Below are 25,617 nucleotides of genomic sequence, written 5' to 3'. Positions count from 1 at the left end.
CATTTTGTAAATGTCCATTGTAATTTCCATCCATGTATTTAAAGTTGGGCTTTCCTGTGATAACCATTTCCTAGTAGGAGTCTTTTTACCAGCCACCAACAGTATATTCATTAAATATTTATCTCTTTTCAACCATTCTTGAGGTATATATCCAAAATATATGGTCTTACTTTCTAAGGGTATTTCACATTTAAAGATGTCTTGTAGGGCCTTGTGTATCCCCCTCCAATAGTTTTTGATAACAGGGCAGTCCCAAAAAATATGATAATGATTTGCATTTTAATTTCCACAATTTCTTCAGCAAACAGGGAGGTTACTATCATAATGGGATTTCTGAGAGGGTGTAATAAAATAGCTTATCAAATTTTTCCATCCAAACTCCCTCCATTTCTGTGAACTGGTACACTTCCATTGATATCTCCATATTGTTGTCCATTCTTCCTCAGATATAATTATCCCTCCCTCCTTCTCCCATTTTGTTTTAATATATGAAATCGAATGTGTTTTAAGATTTGACAACCCCTTATACATGCTTGAAATGATTCTACTAACATTATCTGAATTATATGCTTTTCTAAAGAGCTCTATCAAGCATGTATTTGCCTTGGTTACATTTTTAAGCATCTTATTAACATATTGTCGCATCTGTAAATACTGATAAAAATCTTGTTTTTCTAATAAGTGTTTCTCTTTAAGCATTTCAAAACTGAACAGTGTTCCTTCTTTCATTATGTTGCAAAGAACCGTTATTCCTTTAGCTGTCCAGTCCTTAAATCTAGCATCCAATTTATTTGGTGTAAAATCAGAGTTGTATGCACACCATTTAAGAATTGCAATATCTCCCTCTAGATTATATTCTTTTATAGTAGTTTTCCATATTTTAAGAGTCAATTTCACCCATGGGTTATCAATAGTATTTATGTACCTTTGCAGGTTGTTATCAGCCAAAATTGCTTGTATGGGGATGGGAAGTACCCGCTCCTCAATGTTTTTCCATTGAGCGTCATATGATGGGTTGCACCAACATATCACAGCTCTCAACTATGCTGCAAAATAATAATCTCTAAGAGAAGGTAGGCCCCATTCCCCCTTTTCCTTCGCTAATTGCAAAGTTTTGAGATGAACTCTAGGCCTTTTACCCCGCCAAATATACCTTGATAGCATCTTGTTCCATTCATTGAATTGATTTTGATTAATCTCTATTGGTAGGGTCTGAAAGAGATATAACAGTCTGGGCAGTATATTCATTTTAATAGACTCAATCCTTGAACTGAGACTGAAAAAAGGAATCAGGCTCCATCTTGCCACATCTTCCTGACGAAGGGTCTCGTCCTGAAACGTAGACAGTGCTTCTCCTATAGATGCTGCCTGGCCTGCTGTGTTCCACCAGCATTTTGTGTGTGTTGTTGTTTGAACTTCCAGCATCTGCAGATTTCCTCGTGTTTGCTCTTCCTTAATTTTTTTATATAAAGGCTGATAATTACATTCTGATAATTTTGCCAAATCTTTTGACATAATGATGCCCAAATATTTGAAAGACTCTGTGTGCCATATGTTGGGCCCAGGTTAGATCCTCAGAAATGTTGACAGCCAGGAATTTGAAACTGCTCGCCATTTCCACTTCTGATCCCTCGCTGACTGGTGTGTGTTCCGTCAACTTCCCCTTCCTAAATTGCACCATCAATTTCTTGGTCTTACTGATGTTGCGTGCAAGGTTGTTGTTGTAACACCTCTCATCCAACTGATCCATCTCGCTCTTGTACGCCTCCTCATCACCATCTGAAATTCTTCCAACAGCAGTTGTATCATCAGCAAATTTAGAGATAGTGTTTGAGCTGTGCCTAGCCACACAGTCATAGGTGAAGAAAGTAGAGCAGAGCACATATCCTTGAGGAGTGCCAGTGTTGATTGTCAGCAAGAAGGAGATGTTATTTACAACCTGTACAGACTAGTCTCCTGATGCTGAAGACAGGGATCCAGTTGCAGAGGGAGGTACAGAGGGCCAGGTTTTGGAGTTTTTTGATGAGAACTGAGGGTGCGATTGTGTTGAACACTGAGCTGTAGTCAATAATCAGCAGCCTGACATAAGTAATTGCTATTGTCCAGGTGATCCAAGGCTGAGTGGAGAGACAGTGAGATTGCATCTGCTGTAGACGTATTGTGGTGATAGGCAAATTGCAGTGGTCTAGGGCCTTACCTAGGCAGGAGTTGATTCTAGCTGTGCCTAACCTCTCAAAACACTTCATCACAGTAGATATGAGTGCTACTGAGTGATAGTCATTGAGGCAGCTCATCTGCTCTTCTTGAACACTGGTCAAATTGTCACCCTTTTGAAGCAGGTGGCAAACTTTGACTGCAGCAGTGAGTGACTGAGAATGTCCCTGAATACTCCTGACAGTTAGTTGGCACAGGTTTTCAAAGTCCTACCTGATCACCAGGTACAACTGTTTTCAATATTCAAGATAGTTTAATCTCATTTCCAGTACACAAGTGTAAAGGAGAACAGAATAATTTTTACTTCAGATCCAATGCAGAACAAAAAAAACAGTAAGATAGAGAACACAATAATAAAAACACATTATAAATATAAATACATAAGATTGTTTTTATTTATATATAGATTAATTGTATGTCCATAAAGTGGCGCTAGGCACAGGTGTGACTGTATATAAGGTGATTCTGACAGGAAATGATAAATAGTGGTGATGATCGTGTGGAGGGGTGGGTCAGTGAGTGGAGGTGTTGATCAGCCTTACTGCTTGGGGAAAGTAACAGTTTTTGAGTTTGGTGGTTCTGGTGTTAATGCTGCTTAGCCTCCTCCCTGATGGGAGTGGGACGAATTCCATGAGCTGGGTAGATGGGATTCTTCATGATGTTGCTGGCCTTTTTTCTGGTACCTTTCTGTATATAGGTCCTTGATGGTGGGTAGGCTGGTGCTTGTGATGCTTTGGGCAGTTTTGACTACCTGTAGTTGAGCCTTCCTGTCTGCTGTAATGCACTTTCTGCACCATACAATGATGCAGCATGTTAGGGTGCTCTCCATGTGCACCTGTAGATGTCCATTGTCCAGCCCCCTTCTGTCTCCTCAGGAAGTTGAGGTGCTGGCGAGGCTGTTTACTGGACGGTGAGAGGTTGTGTGTGATGTGCACTCCAAGGAGTTGGAAGCTGCTCGCAGTTTCCACGGCTGTGCTGCTGTTGTAAGGAAAGGTGTGAATGGTGCGAGTTTTCCCAAAGTTGATGACCTACTCTGTCTTGTTGACATTGAGGAAGAGGTTATTTTCCCAACACCAGGCCTCGTGTTCTTCCACCTCCTCTCTGTAGGCTTTCTCATCGCTGTTGGCGATGATTGGCTATGTGATTGATCAGGAGTTTGGTCATGTGTGAGGAGTGGGTTCAGCGCAGTGCCCTGGGGAGCACTTGTGATGGGGAGGGAGGAGTGGTTGTGCATCCTGAGGTTTGTTTGTTAGGAAGTTCCACACACAGTTGTACAGTGGTATATTTAAACTGTTGAGTAGGAGTTTAGTCACCAAGACTTGTGGGACAATAGTGTTGATTGCCAAATTGAAATCCAGAAACAGCATTCTGACATAAGTGTCCCTGTTTTCTCTGTGTGTCAGGGCAAGTTACATGACAGTTGCTATGGTGTCTGTTGTAGAGCAGTTCTGTCAGTAAGCATACTGGTCAGTGTCCGCTATGGCAGAAATGGAGTTTTGATGTGTGCAATTACCAGCCAATGATTATCATCAGTGCCATCAGGCAGCAGTTGTTCAGATCTGAAGGTGTAGAATTCTTTGGAACGGGGATGATGGAGGCTGATTTGAAGCATATGGGAAGCAGCCTGGATGAGTGAAATATCACAGAGATGATTTCCCGATTGGTTTCCATGACTGTTGCTTGAATCAGCAATCATGAATTTTAATTGAAGTGATTCATCTTTTGGTTTTCTTTCCTCCATGTGGAAAAGTGTCGAATATGTTTGGTGATTTCTGCTTGGCAATTTGTCAGGGTGCATAGGAATTTGTGCATCCTTATTTGTGCCTGTGATTTCACATCTTGTCACTGTAAAACAGAGCTTAGTGTACACATGCAAATGCATTATATCTGCTGAATGGTGATTATTATGTGGAATAACAGTGATGTGCAGTTGCATTGATAATAACACATTCAAGGTATTTGAATTTATTTAAATCTTACATCCATCCCACAACGTGAGGGAGTAGAAATCCTTCCATTATGACTCTATTGCAATGTACAGACATGTGAATTTAAAAGTCTAATGGCTTGTAGAAAGAAGCTGTCCCTTAGCCTGTTGGTCCTGGCTTTAACGCTGCGGTACCGTTTACAGCTGAAACAGTTTATGGTTGGGGTGACGGGAGTCCCCGATGACCTTCCAGACCTTCCTTCTGCACCTGCTGCTGTAAATGTCCTTAGTGGAGGGAAGTTCACATCCACAGATGTGCTGGGCTGTCCATACCACTCTCTGCAGTGCCCAGTGATTAAGGTTGGCGCAGTTCCTGTACCAGGCAGTGATACAGCCAGTCAGGATGCTCTCAATAGTGCCCTTGTGGAAGGTCTTGAGGATTTGGGGGCCCATGCGGAACTTCTTCAGTCGCATGAGATGGAAGAGACACTCTTGTGCTTTTTTGGTCTTACCAAATCTATGAGGGGGATAAAGTCAAATCCTGTTCAAATGTTTTCATTGTATGGAATGATGAAAATAAAATTAATTCTGGCTAGTTTAAAATAAATTTATAAATACAGAGACAAAATTGTATTGAGCAGCACACAGCCATCTAGTTCACATGAGAGTGGGACTGTGAGAATAAGTTTGCTGGTTACATACAATAAGATAAAACATTCTCTTGATATTATACAAATGGAAACGTTCAAGCAAAACTAACACAAATTGAATAAATCTGTGGAAGTGTATCACTATTGTTTAACATTCAGCAATGACGTATACTGTACATTAATATTAAATTGAGATTAAAAAAACATTTAGAATCAGCGTGGAAGTTCAGAAGTGTGCTTGACGTTCTACATAAAGCTGATTTAAATCTGTTTGGAACTACTTTTTCTGGTGGCTTTCGCTCTGCTAAAGTTACCTTCCAACAGTGCTTTAACATATCTCCATAAAAACTATTTTTATGATTTTCAACCAGTCAGGATGAGGTATACTCTTATACTGTTAAAACTTAAAAATATGTTTTCATCCATCAGTAAAGACTGTTTCTTCAACCTTCTGTTGCTAGTTAGTTGTAGCGCCGGCACGTACTACGATGGTGAACAGGAGAGGTGTATATTATGTCCTGCTGGTACCTATCAAGACGAAGAAGGACAGCTTTCATGTGAGCCCTGCCCAAACCCTGAAAGTCAAGGAAGCCAAAGGTCAACTGGTGCTCGTAATGTTTCAGAATGTGGAGGTGAGGCAATGTGATAAATAACTTGCATGGTTATGAAATATGGTGTTACAATTAAAATATTACCATTTGCAGCAGACCTCTTGTAGACCGAAAGGTAAAATGAGATCCTGTAACTTCCATAAAATGCAAGCAGCCTTTCTTTCAAATATTTCGTCTTTGGAAGTAAGTATGAGCTTTGTCATTTGGGATGTTGTGTGTTGGCCCCATGAAATAAATACACATTCTAGGCAGCTTATCGCAATGCCAAGCAAGTGCTCCATTGGAGGCAGTGTCATTTTTCAATGAATCTTTGCACCAATAGCCTTTCTTCATATTCAGTTAATGCTAAAGCTTTCACAGGACCTCTTCCAGAAAATATTAACTCTTCAACCAAGACATCAGAAATACTAATATGATGTGGAATCATTGAAATATGCAATGCAGAAGGAGGACATTTGCTTAATGTGTCTACTGTGGTGCATAAACACAAGAGATTCTGCATATGCTGGAAATCCAGAGTAGCACCACACAAATTGCTAGAGGAATTCAGCAGATCAGAGAGCATCTATGAAGAGGAATAAACAGTTGACAGTTTAGGCCTAGAGACTTCATCAGGATTGGAAAGGAAATGGGGAAGAAGCCAGACTTCTCCCTTCCTTTCCAATCCTGATGAAGGGTCTCAGCCTGAAATGTTGACAGTTTATTCCTCTCCATAGACGCTGCCTGCCCTGTTGAGTTCCTCCAGCATTTTGTGTGGTGCTTGTGGTACAGCAGCACTTTTTCACATGGAAAATATTTATGGTGGACAGACACCGGCTTATCCTCAAATAAATGCCAGCAACTTCAGGGTTTCCATCAGTGCATACGCAAAGATGGAAGACTCGAATGTTGTCTTGCTCCTAAACATTTCAATTTTGTCAGTTTGTTGAAATAAAAAATATATTGCGGGACTTGCTGTATACTGAGAAAGCAGTTCCGAGTGCTATCCAGGTACAACATCCTGACAATGATGTCTTGAATTCAAATTGTTCAACGGCATCAGCTCCAATTCTGCTCTCTCCCTCATACCTGTTGAACGTTAGTGTCAATAGTTCACATAAATTAAATTTCAGATCCTAACTTTACAATGTATTGTAAACATGCTGGATGTATACCTGTGCTCATGCCCGACTCTAATTAATGCATCTGTCAGCGATAGTATTGAAAGGATTAGTCATTGTACAGAACTACTGGAGACAATGATTCATGCTCACGTTGAGGACACTAAATATGCCCTGCTGTCAAAAAGCTGAACACATACAATCTAGCTAATTACTTGCCCTGTCATTCCGAACACATTTGTTAGCAAAGTGATGGAAGGCATTATCAACTCAACAAAACCTTTCACCAGTGCCAAGTTTGATTCCACAAGAACCACACAACTCCTGACTCTCATCACCTCCTTGGTCTAAATATGGACAAAGTCTAAACAGTGCCAAAGCGAAGTGAGTTGATAGTCCTCGACATCAAGGAATTGGTAAAACTGAAATCATTGGTAATTGATGTATAATCCTCCCAAAAGTCGGTAAGCTACTCAGGAGGATGAAGTTTGGTCGTGACAGCCCCCAGAATGTTATTGGAGGAATTCCATGGAACAGAGACCTGGGCTGTTCCACCTTCATTTACTTCATCCATTGCCTTTTCTGTAAAGCTTACATTTGTTAGCTGTTCTCCAAATAATAGAGACAGTCTGCAGAAAGACCTGGACAAAATATCACTGTAGGGTGATGTGTGGCAAGTGACAGATGTGTCATGCCATGTAAGGCAAGAAATATTTTCAAAAGGATAGAAGATTAATGTGCTGCACTTAACATTAAGCGGAAATGCAGAACCAGTCTCTTGTGAGCTGCTATTTACCAGAAATGAACTGAAATATTCACACAGACATGACGGGACAAGGAAAGGTCATCCTACACTGACGGAATCACCTCATGACATCACAGTTCTGTGCTCATCACCAACAGAACAGAAGCTAGGAACATTAGGGAATACAGTGAACTTGCCTGGATGACTATAATGGCAGCAACATCTGACATTCTCAGTACAATACAGGACAAAGCAGTCTGCTTCCAAGGTGCAATAACTACAAACTGCATTGCAGTAAATCACCAGGGGCTCGCCTGGTGCTGTAAATCACCAAGGGCTCCTATCCACTATGTAGGTGGATAGAAGCAGCATACACATGGGAACAAGACTGCTAGCTTCTCTTCATGCACCATTCAGCTTGATCATCAGCCATCATCACTGAGTCACTGGAATTCCTTATCCAACAACACTGTGGCAACATCTCCACTACAAGGACTGCATTGGTTCAAGTGAACCAGTTGCCATTACTTTCTCATTTAGAGATGAGCAGTGAATGCCACTCTTGCTGCTGTATTTTATGTGCAGATGAATAAAACTTAAAACCAGCCACTGTTCTTAAGCAATTCTTCTTGAGTTCTGCAGATAATATACTGTACATGATACTGAGCTCACTTTTCAGGATGTAAACTAAAGTTAAGCCATTATTCTAGAATTCTCTTCTACTTCCCGATCAATGTCATTGTTTAGTTACATTTTCTCCTGTATTTCCTTTGGCTTCATTTATACTTCCCTCAGCCTTCCTCTTCTTTCCCACGTCCCGCACCATAAGAACATAAGAAATAGGAGCAGCAGTAAGCCAGCCTGCTCTGCCATTCAATACGATCCTGGCTGATCTGAACATGGACATCTCCACCTACCTGCCTTTTCCCCATAACCCTTAATTCCCCTACTATGCAAAATTTATCCAACATTGTCTTAAATATATTTACTGAGGTAGCCTCCGCTGCTTCATTGAGCAGAGAACTCCACGGATTTCCAGAATTGGCAGATGTAGACAATTAACTGAGATTTTCTTTTGAAACTTGATATTGGATGGACGCTTTTACTGTTTCCAAGCAGACATATTTTAAGTGTGCACATCCCTGTGATTTTGGCCCACTGTTGAGAATTTCTGGATTGTTTGTTGGGTTAGTCTCTCCAGAAGCTCTCAGGGTGCAGGGCTTGCCATAAATGGGGCAGGACAGTAACATAGTGATTAGTGCAACACTTTACAGCAGAGGTGATGGGGGTTCACTTCCCACTGCTGCCTGTAAGGAGTTTCTATGTTCCCCCATGACCGCATGGGCTTCCTCTTGGTTCTCTGGTTTCCTCCCACAGTCCAAAGACATATTGGTTTTGTAGGTTATTGGCCATTGTAAATTGTTCCATGATTAGGCTAGGATTAAATTGGGGATTACTGGACAGCATGTCTTAAAGGGCTGGTAGGGCCTATTACACACTGTGTCTCAATCAAACAATAAGTAAATAAAACGTTGTCAATTGAACTGAAATACAAATAATACAATGTCATTGTGACACAGTCAGCATAGTCAACGCCATGGAATTGGTTTGAATCACGATTGTGATCTACAAGTTTGTCAAGGATGTAAACTTATCCTGACTTTTTTTTCTGGACAGCACACACGAACGAGCTGCTTGATGCCAAAAGTGAGTTGACTGGCTTGTCATGCATAGCCTACAGTGTCTGTGAAAGATAGAACAGAAACATAATGACACAAATTATTTTTAGAGAGTTACTTTTGAAATGTGCTCTGTGCTGCCCTGCTGAACAAAGGGATCATTACAAGACAATTTATCTGCCATTTTCAGTCAGTTGTGCAGTACTGTTCAGTTGGCCCCTGAGCCCCTGCACGTGAGAGGATAATTATATCTGGCATTAACTCTCAGGTACTGTAGCTTCATGTGACTACTTCCAGATTTGGCTTGTTTGATGACAGAGTCGGATGATAAGGATTACCCTTATCCGTTTTGTCATCTCCCACTCACTATTAACTGAATTTGCTACCAAAGTCATGACAAAGTGTCACACTTGAAGAATATCTCCTGTGTGACGTGCCAGAAACTGGTCCCTAAACATAAAAACGTAACTTCCAGCATCAGTCTCCAAACTCAAGTGAGGAGCTGCTCCCAGGGAATTTTTCTGAATATAAATGCTTGGCTGAGATAGTGTTGATCATTTAAGGTTTTTTTGAGCCACCTTCAGAAATATCGGTTACTCTTAACAGTTGTCAACCCTGCTTTTAATTTGTGGTTTTACACAGCTGCTCTACTTATTTGCCATATTATTGGATTGTTAAATCTTGTTTGCATGTTCTGAATATTTATTGTTTGTTTATTTATTATGATTATTATTTCTTCTTTTTCTATTTGCAGTTTGTTGTCTTTTGCACTCTGGTTGAATACCCCAGTTTCACTGATTTTCATTGATTCTGTTATGGTTATGATTCTATAGATTTATTCAGATTCAGATTCGGTTTATTGTCATTTAGAAACCACAAATGCAATGCAGTTAAAAAATGAGACAACGTTTCTCCAGAATGATATCACAAAAGCATATGACAAAACAGACTACACCAGAAAATCCACATAACGTTTGGCAATCCCCAATCCAGAGTCCGGAGAGGCTGTTGCGTATTAATATCGCGCTACCGCCTTAGCGCGTTCCCCAGAAAGGAGCTCCAAATTCACCAAACAAGACCAAAAACTAAAGCTACAAGACCTGCACAAAACCACATAGTTACAACATATTGTTACAACAGTGCAAACAATAGCATAATTGATTAAAAAAAACAGACTATGGGCACAGTAAAAATAGTCCAAAGATGTTAAAAGACTATAAGTTCAAAAGAAATCAACACACAGTTTTCACAAGTCCCCAGGGTCCCGACAGACTTGCCATCCCACACCAGTGGCAGAAGGGAATACCCCCGCTATGGACTTCCACGGTGCCGCCTGACTCAGCCTCGCAGACGCAGCACCCACCGAAAACGACCTGACTGCAGTGGACTCTGAGTCCGTCAAACCTCCGAGCCGATGACCATCCCCTCTGGCACAGCTTCTCCGAGCACCATCCTCTGCCGAGCGTACTAAGATGGCACCGCCAACGGCCATCGGCAACGCGACCCCGAGGACTGGGGGCCTGTTCTTCCCAGCAGAGTCCTGGACCTCACAGCAGCAGCAGCAACGAAGAAGGTCTTCCTGGAGATTTCCCGATGTTCCTCCGTGCTCCCACATCCATTTTCAATCGATTATGATTGTGCACAGCACCCCACTTCACAAATAACAGATAATCAGCTCCGGAGTGGCTGCTGCAAGCTGTGTCGTGCCGCCATCTTGGATCTTTATTGAGTATGCTCACAAGAAAATGAATCTCAGGATTGTATATGGTGACAAATATGTACGTTGATAATACATTTACTTCGAACTTTGAACTGTGGAGTTTCCTTACCGCTTTCTAAGATTTAACTTTTGTCCTAAGTAAACATTCATTTTGTGAAAATATATTTAAACAAAAGAAAAGATTGCGTCTTGAATTAATACATTTAATGATTCAATTAATTTTATAATAATTTTTGCCAGTTTTATTTCTCTCTCCATTGATCTGTAATTTTCTGAATTTTTAAAATTTTAACTTTTCTGTTGTGTTTACATATTTTGCTTTGCTTGGTTCTCTGGATAATTGAAACAAATTTAAAGCCCTGGTTCACACTGAAACACCTCTCCATCAGTGGCAGGAATCTGGTCTAACTACTGACAGGCAACAGCATTAAATGGCAATGGGACAATCAGGAATGGTGACATCATGAGAGAGGAAAGCTGATCTCTACTCCATGATATTACAACGTATCTGCCTCAGCAATCTTTGCAGCGAGAGAGCTGGAGTTGTGTGAAACTCTCACAGCACATCTGAGCATCAGGTTCTAGAGTTAGCTTGACAACAGTCTGAGATTGCAAGGCTGAAGTTGAAGGTCCTATCATAGTGCTTGTGTATTTGTTAGTTCGCTGCTGTACTGCATTGGACTGATATGGAGATGGTCACTGCTTCCACACAGGTGCTGCTCAAATAAATAAAAAACTACAAAGCGTTATTTTCAAGCATTTGAGGAAATAAATTAGGTGTAAGCATTAAATAAGGCTTTTAGGTTATTTGTTAGCAGATATGATAGTTCGTTCCTATAAAGGTGATGGAATTATCAGTGCTATAAGAACAATTGCTTTATCATTCATTTTGACAAATTTGGATATAAAACAAAATTATATATGCATGTAGCTATTTTTGAATATACAGATTATTGCAAATTTTTCTTTAGTAATTTATATTTTTTGTGGTCTTTTCCTCCAGTACACTTACTTGGAAGACTGGAAATGGAGCCGTGGATTTTTAAAATTTTTTTCTTATGTTCCAGCTTTGACTGGTGTGGGTTTATTGGGGAAAATGGTTGCCCATGAGACCAGACTCTGGGTGTTGTGTATAGTGAAGTGCCCCATCTAGCAGTCTGCCTGTGAACTGCTGAGGTTCAAAAGAACAAAATATATATTCAGGAATTATGAACATCCAAACATCAGAATTAGAGCATGTATATACCATCAGTTCTTAATCCTGTTCTGTCATTTATTGAACTCATGGATGATCTATCAGACCATAACATATAGGAGCAGAATTAGGCCATTTGGCCCATTGAGTCTGCTCCACCATTTCATCATGGCCTATCCATTTTTCCTCTCAGCTCTAATCTCCTGCCTTTTCCCCTTATCCCTTCCTGCCTTGACCAATCAAGAATTGATCAACCTCTGCCTTAAATATACATAAAGACTTGGCCTCCACAGCTGTCTCTGGCAAAGAATTCCATAGATTTATCACTCTCTGGCTAAAAAAAAAACCCTTCTCATCTCCATTCTGAAAGGATGCCTGCGCCTTTACTCTAAGGCTGTGTCCTCTGGTCTTACGCTGTCCCACCATAGGAAACATCCTCTCCGCATTCACTTTGTCAAGGCCTTTCAAAATCTGTCAGTGAACTTGTCTGTGTTCCCTTCTTACCATAGTAAACCTTTACCTCATAGAGCCATAAAATTGTACAACACAGAAACAGACCCATTGGCCCACCGTGTCCATGCTAATCTTTTGCCCAGCTACACCGAGAGTATTTGCCCATTTTAGAACCATATCCTTCTGTTTAAATAACACAGTGATTGTATCTGAATCCACCACCGACTCTGGCAGAGGGTTTCGGATATCATCCACTCTGAACAAAAATTCTTGCCCTCAGATCCCCTTTAATCCCCTACCTTTCATTTAAAACAATGCCTTCTTGTTTTTGATACCTCTGTTATGGAGAAAGGATGACTCTCATAAAGTTTTAAATCATATTAGTACTCAGCCTCCTTCGCTCCAGGGAAAATAAGACCAACTTATCCATTGCCTTCTTGTAACTGAATCTTCCAATCCAGGCAGCATCCTGCTGGGTCTTCTCTAAGACAATTACATCCTTTATTTGCACCTTACTGGTCCGTCTGTACTGCACTTCCTCTGTAACCATAACACTACATTCTACGTTGTTTGTTGTTACTGTTTATATATGGAATACACTGTTTGGATGACTCGCAGTCAAAGCTCTTCACTGTCTCTACTGTGCACATGTGACAATAATGAACCAATTCCAATACCTTCCTATAATGTGGCAAGCAGACTGCTGACAGTACTCCAAGTGTGGTTTAACCAGTGATTTGTAAAATTGCAACAAAATGTCCCAACTCTTCTATTCATTCTTCCGACCTACGAAGCCAAGCATGCCATACAACTTCTTCACTATTCTATCCACCTACGTGGACACTTACAGAGGAATGTTGGATCTCGAGCAACATGTTGGAATTCAGCAGGCCAGGCAGCATCGAGGAAAAGAGTACAGTCATTGTTTCAGGCCAAAACCTTTCAGCAGGACGCATTGACTTGGATCTCTATGCCTTTCTGTTCATCAGTTTTCCTTGGTGCCCTTTCTTTTATTGTATCTGTCCACCCCATTTTAAACACCCAAAATGTCTAGGCTGAATTCTATTTGGCACTGCTGCACCTACTTTTTGTGATTGTATTTTAATGTAAATAATATTACCCTTTAGAAATCACCATTAAAAATTAAATCAGGACAATAGATAATCAGCAGAATAACAATACCAACTCTGTTTGAAAATTGATTTTCCTGCTTTATTATATTAAAAGAGGATTATTGTTTGAAATAGGCAGGCAAAGTGTGTACTAGTCCCTCTTAATTTGACTGTACACAGTATAGTGGTTGCAATGGCTGAGCAATTGACCATTGTAAGCAAATTCACCATTGTAAGCAAAAATCTCCATTAACATCTTTCATCATTGGCTAGCTGAAGTTCACCCTTACTTCCTTTGTATATAGGTTTTGGAATTGAAGTGTACTTGAAATAGGAATTATTTTTACTGCAGACGAGCTTTTTTGCGAATTAAGTTTTTTATAAAATATTTTCACCAAACAATCAAGTTGTAAAATTAGCATGAGCCCAATTTATTTATTTATAGATGGCATGTAGTTAGATTAGGAGCTTCTTATAAAATCTGCATAAATTGCTGTTGCTTTCTCTTTTAAACTCCTGAAATAGTTTACTTTTGAAATTGCTTTCAGGACAGTGTCAGGAAGGAGAATTTTCATTGGATGGGTTCAGGCCATGCCAACCATGTCCTTTAGGAACATATCAGCCAGAAATTGGACGAACTTCTTGCTTTTCCTGTGGAGGAGGTCTAACTACTAAACATGAAGGATCAGCAACATTTCAGGATTGTGAAACTAAAGGTAAGTCAGGAGGGATGGACTACAGGGGTAGAAGCACCATTGGACTAGACGTCATTCCTGATGAAGATGGCAGAGTTTGTCATCGAATTGTTGGTTATATTTGATGCATGTACCCAGCTGGAAGATGGGGAAGTGTTAATTTGTCAAGGTAGATAACTTTATGAAGCTGTTGGAAAATGAGCTTGCAGGGGAGTGGGAAATAGACTGAGATTTTACCCTGAACAAAAGCTGACTGTGATGTCCTCAGACAGCCAAGTGGATTTGGCAGTGGGTTCTCCCAGACTGCTGACAGACTTTGTGTCTGGTGGAACACTAAGTAATTCAGGGTGCCACAATATCGCAGTGGTTAGCGCAAAGCTATTACAGTTCAGGGTGCTCTGGAGTTAGGAGGTCAATTCCATCGCCGTCTGTACATTCTCCCCGTAAAATGCATGGGTTTTCCCTGGGTGCTCTGGTTTCCTCCCACAGTCCAAAGACATACTCGGTAGGTTAGTTAGTCATTGTAAATTGTCCCATAGTTAGGTTAGGGTTTATCAGGTTTGGCGAGAGTTGCTGGGGTGATGTGGCTCAAAGGGCCTGGCTAAATAAATAACATTTTTGCATCTCATAATTATTTGGATTTTCTGTTATCTTTTCACAGTTCAGTGTTCGGCTGGCCATTTTTATGATACAAATGCACACAAATGCATTCGATGTCCATTGGGGTTGTACCAGCCAGAGTTTGGGCAAAATCACTGCATTGCTTGTCCTGGAAATACCACCACAGATTTTGATGGATCAACTAATATTACTCAGTGTAAAAGTAGGTGCTTTCGATATTACAGAATTACAGTCATCTACTGTCTCTTGCATATGCTTTGGTACAACGTCCAGGTGGGTCAGAGAGCATTTATGGTGTGATGGTATGCTGGAAGCAAATATTGGAGTTCTATTCACCAATAATCAGTAGTTAATATTTTCCGTCCTTCGAAGTGAAGAAAGAGAGTTCTTCAGGGATTTTCTAAATGCACCATTGTCATAAAATGAACTTTAACATTGTGACTATCACTGTGTTTTGTGTCCTTTTCCAAGTTTGGAACTGCCACCTCAAACCTCTCATCATTTGAAATCCCCTCCTCTACTACAAAATTATCCTTAAAATCTGTCTCTGTGAACAAACTTCTGCTCCAATCACACTCATTGTTCAATAGTTCTCTTGTGAAGCAGGTTGGTGTGTTGTTAACATGGTACTTTACAAATGCAAGTTGCCATCTATGATGGCAGCCGTGGACAGTTCATCATTGCTCTCACGCTGCCTGTCGCCCAGTCCCATGTGGTAATGCACTGCCTAATGGACACCAACTTCTCGTGGCTCCTGCGTTATGTTGGCCTCAGGGACTCTGAATACTGTAGGTGAATGAGCGACTGGGCAACTTGTCAACGTCCTGATGCCAAAACCAACAAATACATTATAAACCGGGCACAACACATACTTCGTTCAGCTTATGGCTACACTAGTCAGCAGTTTGTAAAGTGGCATAGGAAACCGGTGAAGAACATATTGTGCCCATATATTGAACTCTCTCAAATTTTAAATTTAATCCATAAATCAGGTATAGAAAAGCCCCATTTCATCGATCAAATAGATTAATTTGATGAGAAAGTGAATTAAAGAAGTTTTGGTGGGGGATTTCAGGATTCATGATAATTAAAGGCACAGGTGTTAACTTAAATTCAGAAATGGGCAAGAGACGAGCATTAAGGGGCATTTATTTTAGAGGGTTATAGAACTAAAGAAGATTATGGAGAGGGGGTAGGTAAAAATGACAGGGAATATGCAAAAAAAGCAATGTACATGGAAACAGTTAAAGATAATGCTGGCTCGAGCTGAGTAATCAGCAGTGTGATGCACTTTTTTGAACAATTCAGATGGTGGATGGGAGGAATGGGCTGATGATCAGATTTGATGATCTTTGCTTATGGATGTGCCGATATTGTAGAACCCTTGCCAACTCTGTTTTGAGATGCCTTCTTTGTGAGTCACTTATTTAAACTCTTTGTGGTTATTGTGCATCAGACAGACAATGCGGCGGAGAACTTGGAGATTATACTGGATATATTGAGTCTCCAAATTACCCTGGTGACTACCCTGCTAACGTTGAGTGCACCTGGAATTTAAGTCCACCTCCAAAGCGGCGTATTCTCATTGTCGTACCAGAAATATTCCTGCCAATTGATGATGAGTGTGGAGACTACTTAGTCATGAGAAAGAGCTGTGAGTAAGAACAGTTCAACATGTTTTTATTCTTATATGTTACACAATTGAACATTTAATAACAAGCTGATAGATTGATTAAATAATCAATACTTTTGAGCAACCCGCACAAAATGCTGGAGGAACTCAGCAGGTCATGCAGCATCTTTGGAAAAGAATAAACAGTTGATGTTTCAGGCCGGGCCCAGTCATCACGACTGACTTTTGAGCAAATTCCAGGTTGTAATGTCAAATCCTAATTTATAATTTCGTACTGCAGAAGCTGATGATGAAAGTCTGGAGTCAAATAATGTACTCTATATACCAAAGTACAGATACATAGGCGGTAATGCCCTTCACTTGGACAACATCAGTGGCATGGAGAGGGGAGACTTGCAGCTTGGGAAACTGCTGGTCTTCCATAAAAAAACCCTGCCCAGGCTTGAGCCCTGAAAACTTTCCAAGACGCAAATCCATGGTCTATCGAGACTAATGGAGGCCTACACCTACATAGGCTGCAAAGGTTACTGCCTATGTAGAGAAGTGGAAATGTTGAGCAATTTATATCCATTAGCAATCTCCCTTTTCCCTCACTCATCCCTCCCTCATTTTCCCCTGCCACTGAGGTCAGTTAGTTTTTCTTCTTTCTTCCTCCTTCCTTGTTGTTTTTCTTCCTTTTCCATCTTCTTTCTTCCTTTGTCTTATTTCTTCCTTCTTTCTATTTTCTTCCTCTTTCTTCCAGCAGAATTGAGGATCCCAGTTTACAATCTGGTTCTCTGGATAGTGAGGTAGCTGAAGAGTCCTTAACAGGATCTTTACCTGAAACAAGCGGATGAGTTGGTGCTTAGCAGGGCAGTTCGGTTATGTTATCCATACCTCACCTCCCTTGTGTTCAAGTCATTGAAAAATCCAACACAGTGCCTCTCTGAATGCTCCTTCCCAATTTTGAGAGGTCATGGGCCAGGGATTCTCAGAATTGGTAAGGACAGAATATTATTCAAGAAGATTAAATTATCTTTGAATTGTCTGTTCTGTCCTCCTGGAAATCCCTTGCCACAATGGAGTTTAGTATTTCCTTCAGGAGTCTAAAACTGGCTTGCAGATGCTGAGGCCATCAGTATTCACTCAGCTTGAGATGTAAGCAAAAACCAAATATCAACTTCAAAATCTTCCTGGTCCATACTGGTCAGTACTATCCCATGCAGTGCATTTCTCCATTGAGGTCTCTGGGAAATATGGCTGACACACAGTGGGACCAGATCTCAAGCTTCCCTCTTCATTTCAGTGGAAGGTTGTTGAGTTTGTGTTAATGACATCTCTGGATGCACTCAGCTTTTATTCCACTCTTATTAAACAACTGAAGAGTTGGACTCTTGAGCTCACAATCTACCTCGTTCTGCACTTTATTGTTTACTTGCACTGCGCATTCTCTGTAATGGTAACACTTTATTTTGAACTCTGTTATTGGTTTAGTTTGTGCTATCTCAATGCACATTTGTAATGAATTGATCTGAATGTACAGTATGCAAGTTTCTCACTGTTCTAAATAATAAATCAATTTACTAATTTACTCTATTTCCTTGAGATATGATGGTCTACACAATTTATATATGATTATGACTTCAGTTTTAAAATGTATTCTACTTCAAATTTCAAGGAAATTCTATAACTTTGCATCTCCAGTAAATACGTACTTTATCGAGGAGTTCAATTCTTGTGTGTGTAATTATTACCTGAGGGACAATGTCACATGAATTTAATAAGTGATGTGCTTTAAATGCATTACAACAAAAGTTCAGTGGTATAGAATTGAAAATATAAATGTTAGCTGCAAATGAGTTTCGTATTAAACCATGCAGCAAATAGTGGCTATAAAGTTTAAAGTATTGCAGACCTACCCTTTGTAATGATAATTAATGAATCTACTGCTACTTGCTGTGGCAATATGAATAATATTTGATTTGAGATCAAAAACTTATGTACAGTATGTCTCTGACTAAATGTGTTCTTGTGTTATTGATCAGCTTTGTCTAATTCAGTGACAACCTATGAAACATGTCAGACATATGAGCGGCCCATTGCATTTACCTCAAGATCAAGGAAATTATGGATTCAGTTCAAGTCCAATGAAGGGAATAGTGGCAAAGGATTTCAGGTTCCATACGTTACATATGATGGTAAATACAGCGGCCTATTTTATAATAACTGTCCAATTCATCTTTCTACTTCATATTATATTCCTCATACATCTCTACTAATAACAAGTCTATAGATCTTGTCACTTTGCCTACTTGATGATGTGTATATCAGTGGCACAGCACTTCTACCTGTTAAACAAAATTAAACTTCTCATCAATTTTGTGAACCTAATAGGATACAGTTCCACAGCATAGGACATTGTTCAACACTATTGCCAAGTGATCTTAGGCTAAACTATGAGATTTATATTTTAAGTGTTGACTTACAAACACGGCAGACATGGTATCATCTGCCTGGTTTGTGCTGGCGCAGGCACACCACCCTTCTCCCAGGGGAAGGATGTTCAGGCAAGTTCTGCAACCTGGCACGAAGTCTGCAATTGTAAGGTCACAATGGAGAAACTCTATGAAGGTCCATGGACTGCTGCAAGTATTGACAAAGCTTTGTCACCGGATGGCATAAAATTTTTAAAGTGCCTGCATGTCTTTGACATTCAGAATCATTTAAATATTATTTTAAATGAAATAGGTTTTCTAAAATATTATTATAATATTATTGAAAAATAAAATTAGCCAGTAAGAATACTTTTTAATACCTAAAACATTCAACAAACAGCAAAAAAACATTGAATACCTTCCCGTGTAGCAATGATGTCCCTATTGAAATTGATAGTCGCACATACAGCATGTTGCTCCAATTGAAATTGGCACAGGGTTTGAGAGCCAAACTCTCATCTTAAATGTTGAGGATACAGCAACATCCTGTTTTATTGCACAACTCTTTGGGATGATCAAGGATAGAACTTTAGAAAAAAATTGCACTAGCCTCTGGTGAATAAGTTTGGGACTTTGGCATTTGCCTGCATTTGCATGGAATCTCCAGACTTGTTGGTAGGCAAACAGCAACCTGCTGTATTTTCTTAATGGAACTAGATGCATTTCCCAGCAAAATTGAGACGATTAACCTGCCATGAACCAGTTTTGTATATTTCCACTTCTAGCAAGGACCATGGGATAAAAGCCAAGGATAAGATCACTGATTCATTTTTGTTCCATTGTTTCTTTTTCAGATTTATGATTTTGTTAAGTTGTGGAGACTTGATTGTGGATGAAATCATTTTGTTATATATCACTACTTAGAATAAATTTAAATGTAATGTTAATAGGACAGAGAACAGTTCACTTAGAAAAGATTGTATTAGGAAAAGTTAGAGAAAGAAATTAAAATCCTTTCCCAAGGCAAGGACATGAAGACCAAACAAAAAAGGAAGTGAAAGGAAAAATAAATATTGTGGGGTTTAGTCATATCATCTCCATTCAGAAGGCAGTTTTGCAGCAGTAGTCCACAAAACCATTATATACTTTTTTTCTTCTGTTAGAGGATTACCAAGAACTGATTGAAGATATAGTTCGAGATGGTCGCTTGTACGCATCTGAGAATCATCAAGAAATACTAAAGGTACATTAGAAAAAAAAGTTTCCTATCTTACAGATTTTGGAGGTGTAGTGATTCTGCTCACACCATGTGATGAAGATTCCCACCGTAGCCCTGTACTCCGCCTCATCTCCCTTGTTGATGCATCCAACTATGGCAGTGTCATCAGAAAACTTCTGAAGAACTGCTGATTGTAAAGAGTTTGTATGTTCTCCTTATACACATGTGGTTTTCCTCCAGGTGCTCTGGTGCCCTCTCACGTTCCAAAAATGTACTGGTTGGTAGGTTAATTGGTCACGTAGGTATAATTGGGTGGCACAAACTCATTGGGCCAGAAGGGTCATGTTATCATGATTCTAAATAAACAAAAAAAAATTCTACTAATATTTCAGCTTCCTTCCTGCTGATGTATCCATGTCATTCTGCACTTCTGAGGAAACAGGTGGAACCCTAATTGTGGATGTGTTCAACACCTTCACCTTGTAATCCTGGTTCTGTACAGGCTTCCTCTTCCAAATCATAAACACGAGAAATTCTGCAGGTGCTGGAAATCGAAAGCAACACACAGAGAATGCTGGAGGATCTCAGCAGGTCAGGCAGCATCTATGAAAATGAATAAACAGCACAGAAGAAAGGTCTCGGCCCAAAACCGCCACTGTCCTGGTGAAGGGTATGGGTCCGAAATGTCGACTGTTTATTCTTTACTATAGATAGTGCCTTCATCTGCTGAGTTCCTGCAGCATTTTGTATGTGTGTTCCTTCCCCCAAACCCAAATGTGAATGGACCCAGACACAAAGCTTCCATCAATCGCATTCCCATTAAAAGTTCATTCTATTCATACCGATGGCAGTCCTGAAACCAATTAAGTGCCCTGAGCTAACCCTATATTTTCCAGCTGCAGCCACTCACCCATGCATCTGCCCATGAGCTAGGCAGTCAATCTGAATTGTTATCACAGTGAAGGGCTGCAAAATTTTATGTAAGGAAATCATGCACCCTACAATTCAGCTATCCTGTTTATTTTCATTTCCTCTGAAGCAAGTACGGTTAGCAAGGCAGCCCTTTACTGATCCTCTTTCCGCCCACTATTCACACATGTTCATGTTTCTGTCGCGGTCTCTAGTTAGCAGTCGCTGGAGAAGACTTTCTGTCCAAAAAATACTTTTTTGGTAAACTTGCTACAAAATGTAAAAATATTACTTTAAGAAAATACATAGAGTGTGTAAACCTTAGTTATATTTAGTATGTAAGTACATATACAGTTTTGATGTATAATGCTGTTGTGTCTGTGACTACGCATTTTGGTTTAGATTGACTCTTCTGATTTTTTTTCCATAGGACAAGAAACTCATCAAGGCCCTATTTGACGTTTTAGCTCATCCACAGAATTACTTTAAATACACAGCACAAGAATCCAGGGAAATGTTCCCCAGGTCATTTATTCGACTGTTGCGCTCAAAGGTTTCCAGATTTCTGCGGCCATACAAATAGCTGGGGATTTTTTTTATATCCCTTGAACTCTGGTATTTTATAAGCAGACTATAAAATGTTTTGTTTAATTTGTTTGACTTCAGTTTGCATGTACTCATTTACATAGGGAACATAATGTTCTGATGTCCCATCTCATTGCACTCTGTTAAGTACTCAAAATATTGGACCCTGAAAGGTGAGTTGGGAATAGTATGGTTATTAAGGAACAAAGTCAATATTAATTTCTTTTCCTTAATTTATATTAAACCAAATTATCATGCTTATACACAGAACCTAGCCTCTTTTAAATGAAATAGTATTGTTGCAGATTAATGCTACAGAAACATCCAACCTGCGACTAGTAGCTGGCAAAGCTCATGGAAGGCAATACAAGAATATACTATTGTTGCTCGTTAGAACTATAAATCCCTTAACCATTTGGGTTCTTTTCCTAACATAAAATCAAAAACCATATGGAAGCAATGAAAAACATACATAGAAAGCTTATGTATGTGCTAGATACTGTGTGAAATTAGCCAACCATCAAAATGCCTTGGCTGATCCATACTGTCGCACTGACTAATTTGCTTGTCCTTTTGAAATTTGCTGGTTTTATCCTATGAACTATGAGCATTTTTAATCTCTGCTGTTATAATGGTAAAATAAGATATAATAGCCCTTAATCCACCTTGTTCAGCATTTTGTAATTTATCAGCTCCTTATCTCTGCTTTTCAATGCTCATCATTCATTGGACATGTCATACCAATTGGGTGATTGGGCTTCACAATGGCTCTCTGTATCTTAATTCCTACATGTGGCAATGAAAACACTTGCACTTGGATTTCAAGTGTTTATATTCCATAATGTTTTTAATGTAAGTTCCTTTTAAATAGCAGCATTCTAGTGTAATGTTGTATTCATATCCTGTTATTTTCTTAGTTGGATATTAATTGTCTTGAACATGTTTGTTAAAGCAAAGCATTAAAGGTGGATCAGTTCTACCATCCTTCCAAAGCACATGTAGGAAAATGATCTAGTCAATGGAGAGTGTCATTAATATACTGATTGGAAGTCATATCTCAGTGAGAGAACATTGACACTAAGTTATAATTATTCAGTCCAAAGGTAGATGGTTTTCTGTTCACCATAAATAGGTTACCCTCAACCCACCAAACAACATGATAAAAATGTCTGTGCCATATGTTTTTAGGCACCTGAAGCATATTATGGAAAGTATTATACACCACATGTTGCTCTAGTTTAGCAGTTCCCGTCCTGAAACTGTAATGTAGCAAATGCAAAATTCAAAGTTTATTGGGTAAAATACTCAAAAGGCTTCATCAAATAGTATTATCAATCTGACTATAGCACTGAGCCACATCAGGAAAAGCCAGGACAGGTGGTTAAAGAAATGGATTTTAAGCCAAGTTTTAAAGAAATTCAGTTGAATTTTGAGAAGAAGTTGGACAGACAACCTGTAAGTTCTAGACATACTATTCACTGTGTAGAAGGGAGTCATTGCGTGAGGACTTGTGGTAAATCAAGGAGAACTTCAAAACCTTTTAATTTCCAACCCCACCTCTAGATAATAATTTTCATTGCCTCCTTGCTTTAAACATCCAAAAGCAATTTTCAAGTATGTTATTAGACAAAAAGACACCATTTCAAGAAGCATACATTAGACCAAATGTTCAGTAAATGGAAAATTTTGAGTAGCTTCTTAAAGAGAAAATGATATGGAGAAGAATGGTAAGGAAAATCAAAACTTGGGTTCCTTGACAGTTCAACACCTGGCTGTCAGCAATGGAATGACTTAAGTCCAAATGCAACAGCAATTCAGCCATTACTTTGCTAATGAAGGAAATTATATCAGTGGATGGAAAACTGCAGCAATATTTATTGAGTCAGAGTGATCCCAGCTGATCAAAATAGCTCTGTTTAAACTATTTTCCACAGGTCATACCTTTCAATTAATGACTAAATAGTATAGGTTAAAAATACTGATTTAAGAAAATGCATTGTGCTACAAAATTCAAGATTTCTTCTTCTTTTCGATGACTTAATTTGAAGTTTATGCTCAATGTAGATTTATCTCATCTGCCCTAGATTGGAATAGGCATTGATGCCTACTTGTGCTTTTAAACAGTTATTGTAAATTATGTATAAAGTTGCCAAATGTTTGTCCTACAAATTTTAATATTAACTTTAATAGGAAATACAAATGTTTACCCTTAAGTGGTTGAATTGGTGTTTATTATGTAGTGTGCTTCGATAAGTTTGAAAATGCCAGGTCTCTTTATTGTATCTGTTTCAGTGTATAGAGGGCACCACCATACACGGCACATGATAGCACAGATACCATCTTAATTTTATCTCACATATCACTGTCTTTCAGCTCATTTTCACATGTTTTCTTATATGTGACCCTCTCACTGAGTTGAAATTTAAGAGCAACATTATCAGTTTACAGTGTCTGTTTCAAACGTACTAGAGGATAGCTAGCAAGTTAAACTCACAAACAAACTTATATTGAGACATGTATGCTGACTACAGTATGCTGACTACAATCAGAAAACTGGACAGCCACTCTGCAGACTGACCGACTTACTGAAATCTTCTCTCTAAACATTATCGGCAAATAGACAGAAGGAGCAGTTGCTCATACGATGCAACTCTTAAGCTAGGCTTGAACTAGCATTAAATTAGTTATATTTATTGCCGTGTTTTGTTATAGTCAATTCATCAACGTTGTCTCGAGGATTTCAGCAAATCTAAACACTGGATAAATCACATTTTTGAAATGATTCACTGGACTGTGGAAATATTGATTTCATATTTGATTTTTATTGTTCCAAATGTGAGATGACAATGCCAATAGGGTGATCATAGTAATGTTATTTGAAAGCATAAAGTACAAGAAATATAAAGCTTGGCATTTTATGTTACATCATTGGCATTTTCGCAGTCTAACTTACCTTGCAATTAATTCAGTTTCGATGTCATTTTCACTTTTGATGTGAATTTCCTGAAAATTTCATGTGTAAATGCTTTAGAATTAAACTATCATAAGCGAGCTAAAATCAGCCTAAACAACCACTACATGGAAAAGTTTGAACTGTACAACATATTTTCCCATGTTAACTGCTGTATGCTATGAAAAGTAAAGTTTGAAGTAATCAAATCATTATTTATGCACATTAAACATATATTTGAAAATGTAACCGCAGAAAACCTTTCTCTTCTTAATGCATCAGCCTATTGAGGTTGATATCCTTGGAAAAATACAATTCTGCTTTTGAGTTGTAATTATATTAAAGTATCCTTGGAAATTCAGGGATGCATTTAAGTATATGTCTTGTATTAATTTACAAAATATGCCTAATACTTAATAGAAATGTTATCATTCTTTAGATATAATATTTCTAGACAGCATTGTGTTGCAAACTATTCAAAGATTGCATGGTTAGGAATGAATAACCATTTGAATCCATAAGAACATTGAAATCAGATTTCCGAAAATTTCTGTGGTAAATTACTAAGTGGGTTTATCCAGTGTAATTGCCGTGATTTGATGGTGTTAGTCAACACCTGAGTGTTTGTGAATGTAGTTACTGTGGGTTCCTATTCCTATATATAATTATCACAAGTGGGAAGTGACTTCTGCAGTGTGTGGTGCATCGGACAACCCAAAAGATATTTACAAAACACGAGGAAATCTGCAGATGCTGGAAATTCAAACAACAACACACACAAAATGCTGGTGGAACACAACAGGCCAGGCAGCATCTATAAGGAGAAGCACTGTCGACGTTTCAGGCCGAGACCCTTGGTCAGAACTAACTGAAAGGAAAGACAGTAAGAGATTTGAAAGTAGTTGGGGGAGGGGGAAATGTGAAATGATAGGAGAAGACCAGAGGAGGTGGGATGAAGCTAAGAGCTGGAAAGGTGATTGGCGAAAGTGATACAGAGCTGGAGAAGGGAAAGGATCATGGGACGGGAGGCCTCAGGAGAAAGAAAGGGGGGGAGGAAGCACCAGGCGGAGATGGAGAACAGGCAAACAAGTAAATATGTCAGGGATGGGGTAAGAAGGGGAGGAGGGGCATTAACGGAAGTTAGAGAAGTCAATGTTCATGCCATCAGGTTGGAGGCTACCCAGT

At 39.2% G+C, this 25,617-nt stretch overlaps 1 protein-coding gene across 1 annotated transcript in view; it reads left to right on the top strand.

Annotated features, from left to right (window-relative positions):
- Positions 1 to 24,775, top strand: part of scube2 (signal peptide, CUB domain, EGF-like 2) — a 116,293-nt gene extending 91,518 nt beyond the window's left edge. Inside the window, exons 17-23 of the mRNA XM_059975849.1 lie at positions 5,253 to 5,423; positions 13,955 to 14,122; positions 14,763 to 14,924; positions 16,179 to 16,376; positions 18,380 to 18,532; positions 19,933 to 20,012; positions 21,328 to 24,775. Coding sequence (XP_059831832.1) covers positions 5,253 to 5,423; positions 13,955 to 14,122; positions 14,763 to 14,924; positions 16,179 to 16,376; positions 18,380 to 18,532; positions 19,933 to 20,012; positions 21,328 to 21,480 — 1,085 coding nt within the window. The 3' untranslated portion in view covers positions 21,481 to 24,775. The remainder of the gene's footprint in view (positions 1 to 5,252; positions 5,424 to 13,954; positions 14,123 to 14,762; positions 14,925 to 16,178; positions 16,377 to 18,379; positions 18,533 to 19,932; positions 20,013 to 21,327) is intronic.
- The last annotated feature ends 842 nt before the right edge of the window (positions 24,776 to 25,617 follow it).

The sequence above is a fragment of the Hypanus sabinus genome, chromosome 7 (genome assembly GCF_030144855.1).
Source record: "Hypanus sabinus isolate sHypSab1 chromosome 7, sHypSab1.hap1, whole genome shotgun sequence".
NCBI classification, from domain to species: domain Eukaryota; kingdom Metazoa; phylum Chordata; class Chondrichthyes; order Myliobatiformes; family Dasyatidae; genus Hypanus; species Hypanus sabinus.
This window is presented reverse-complemented; position numbering and strand designations above follow the sequence as displayed.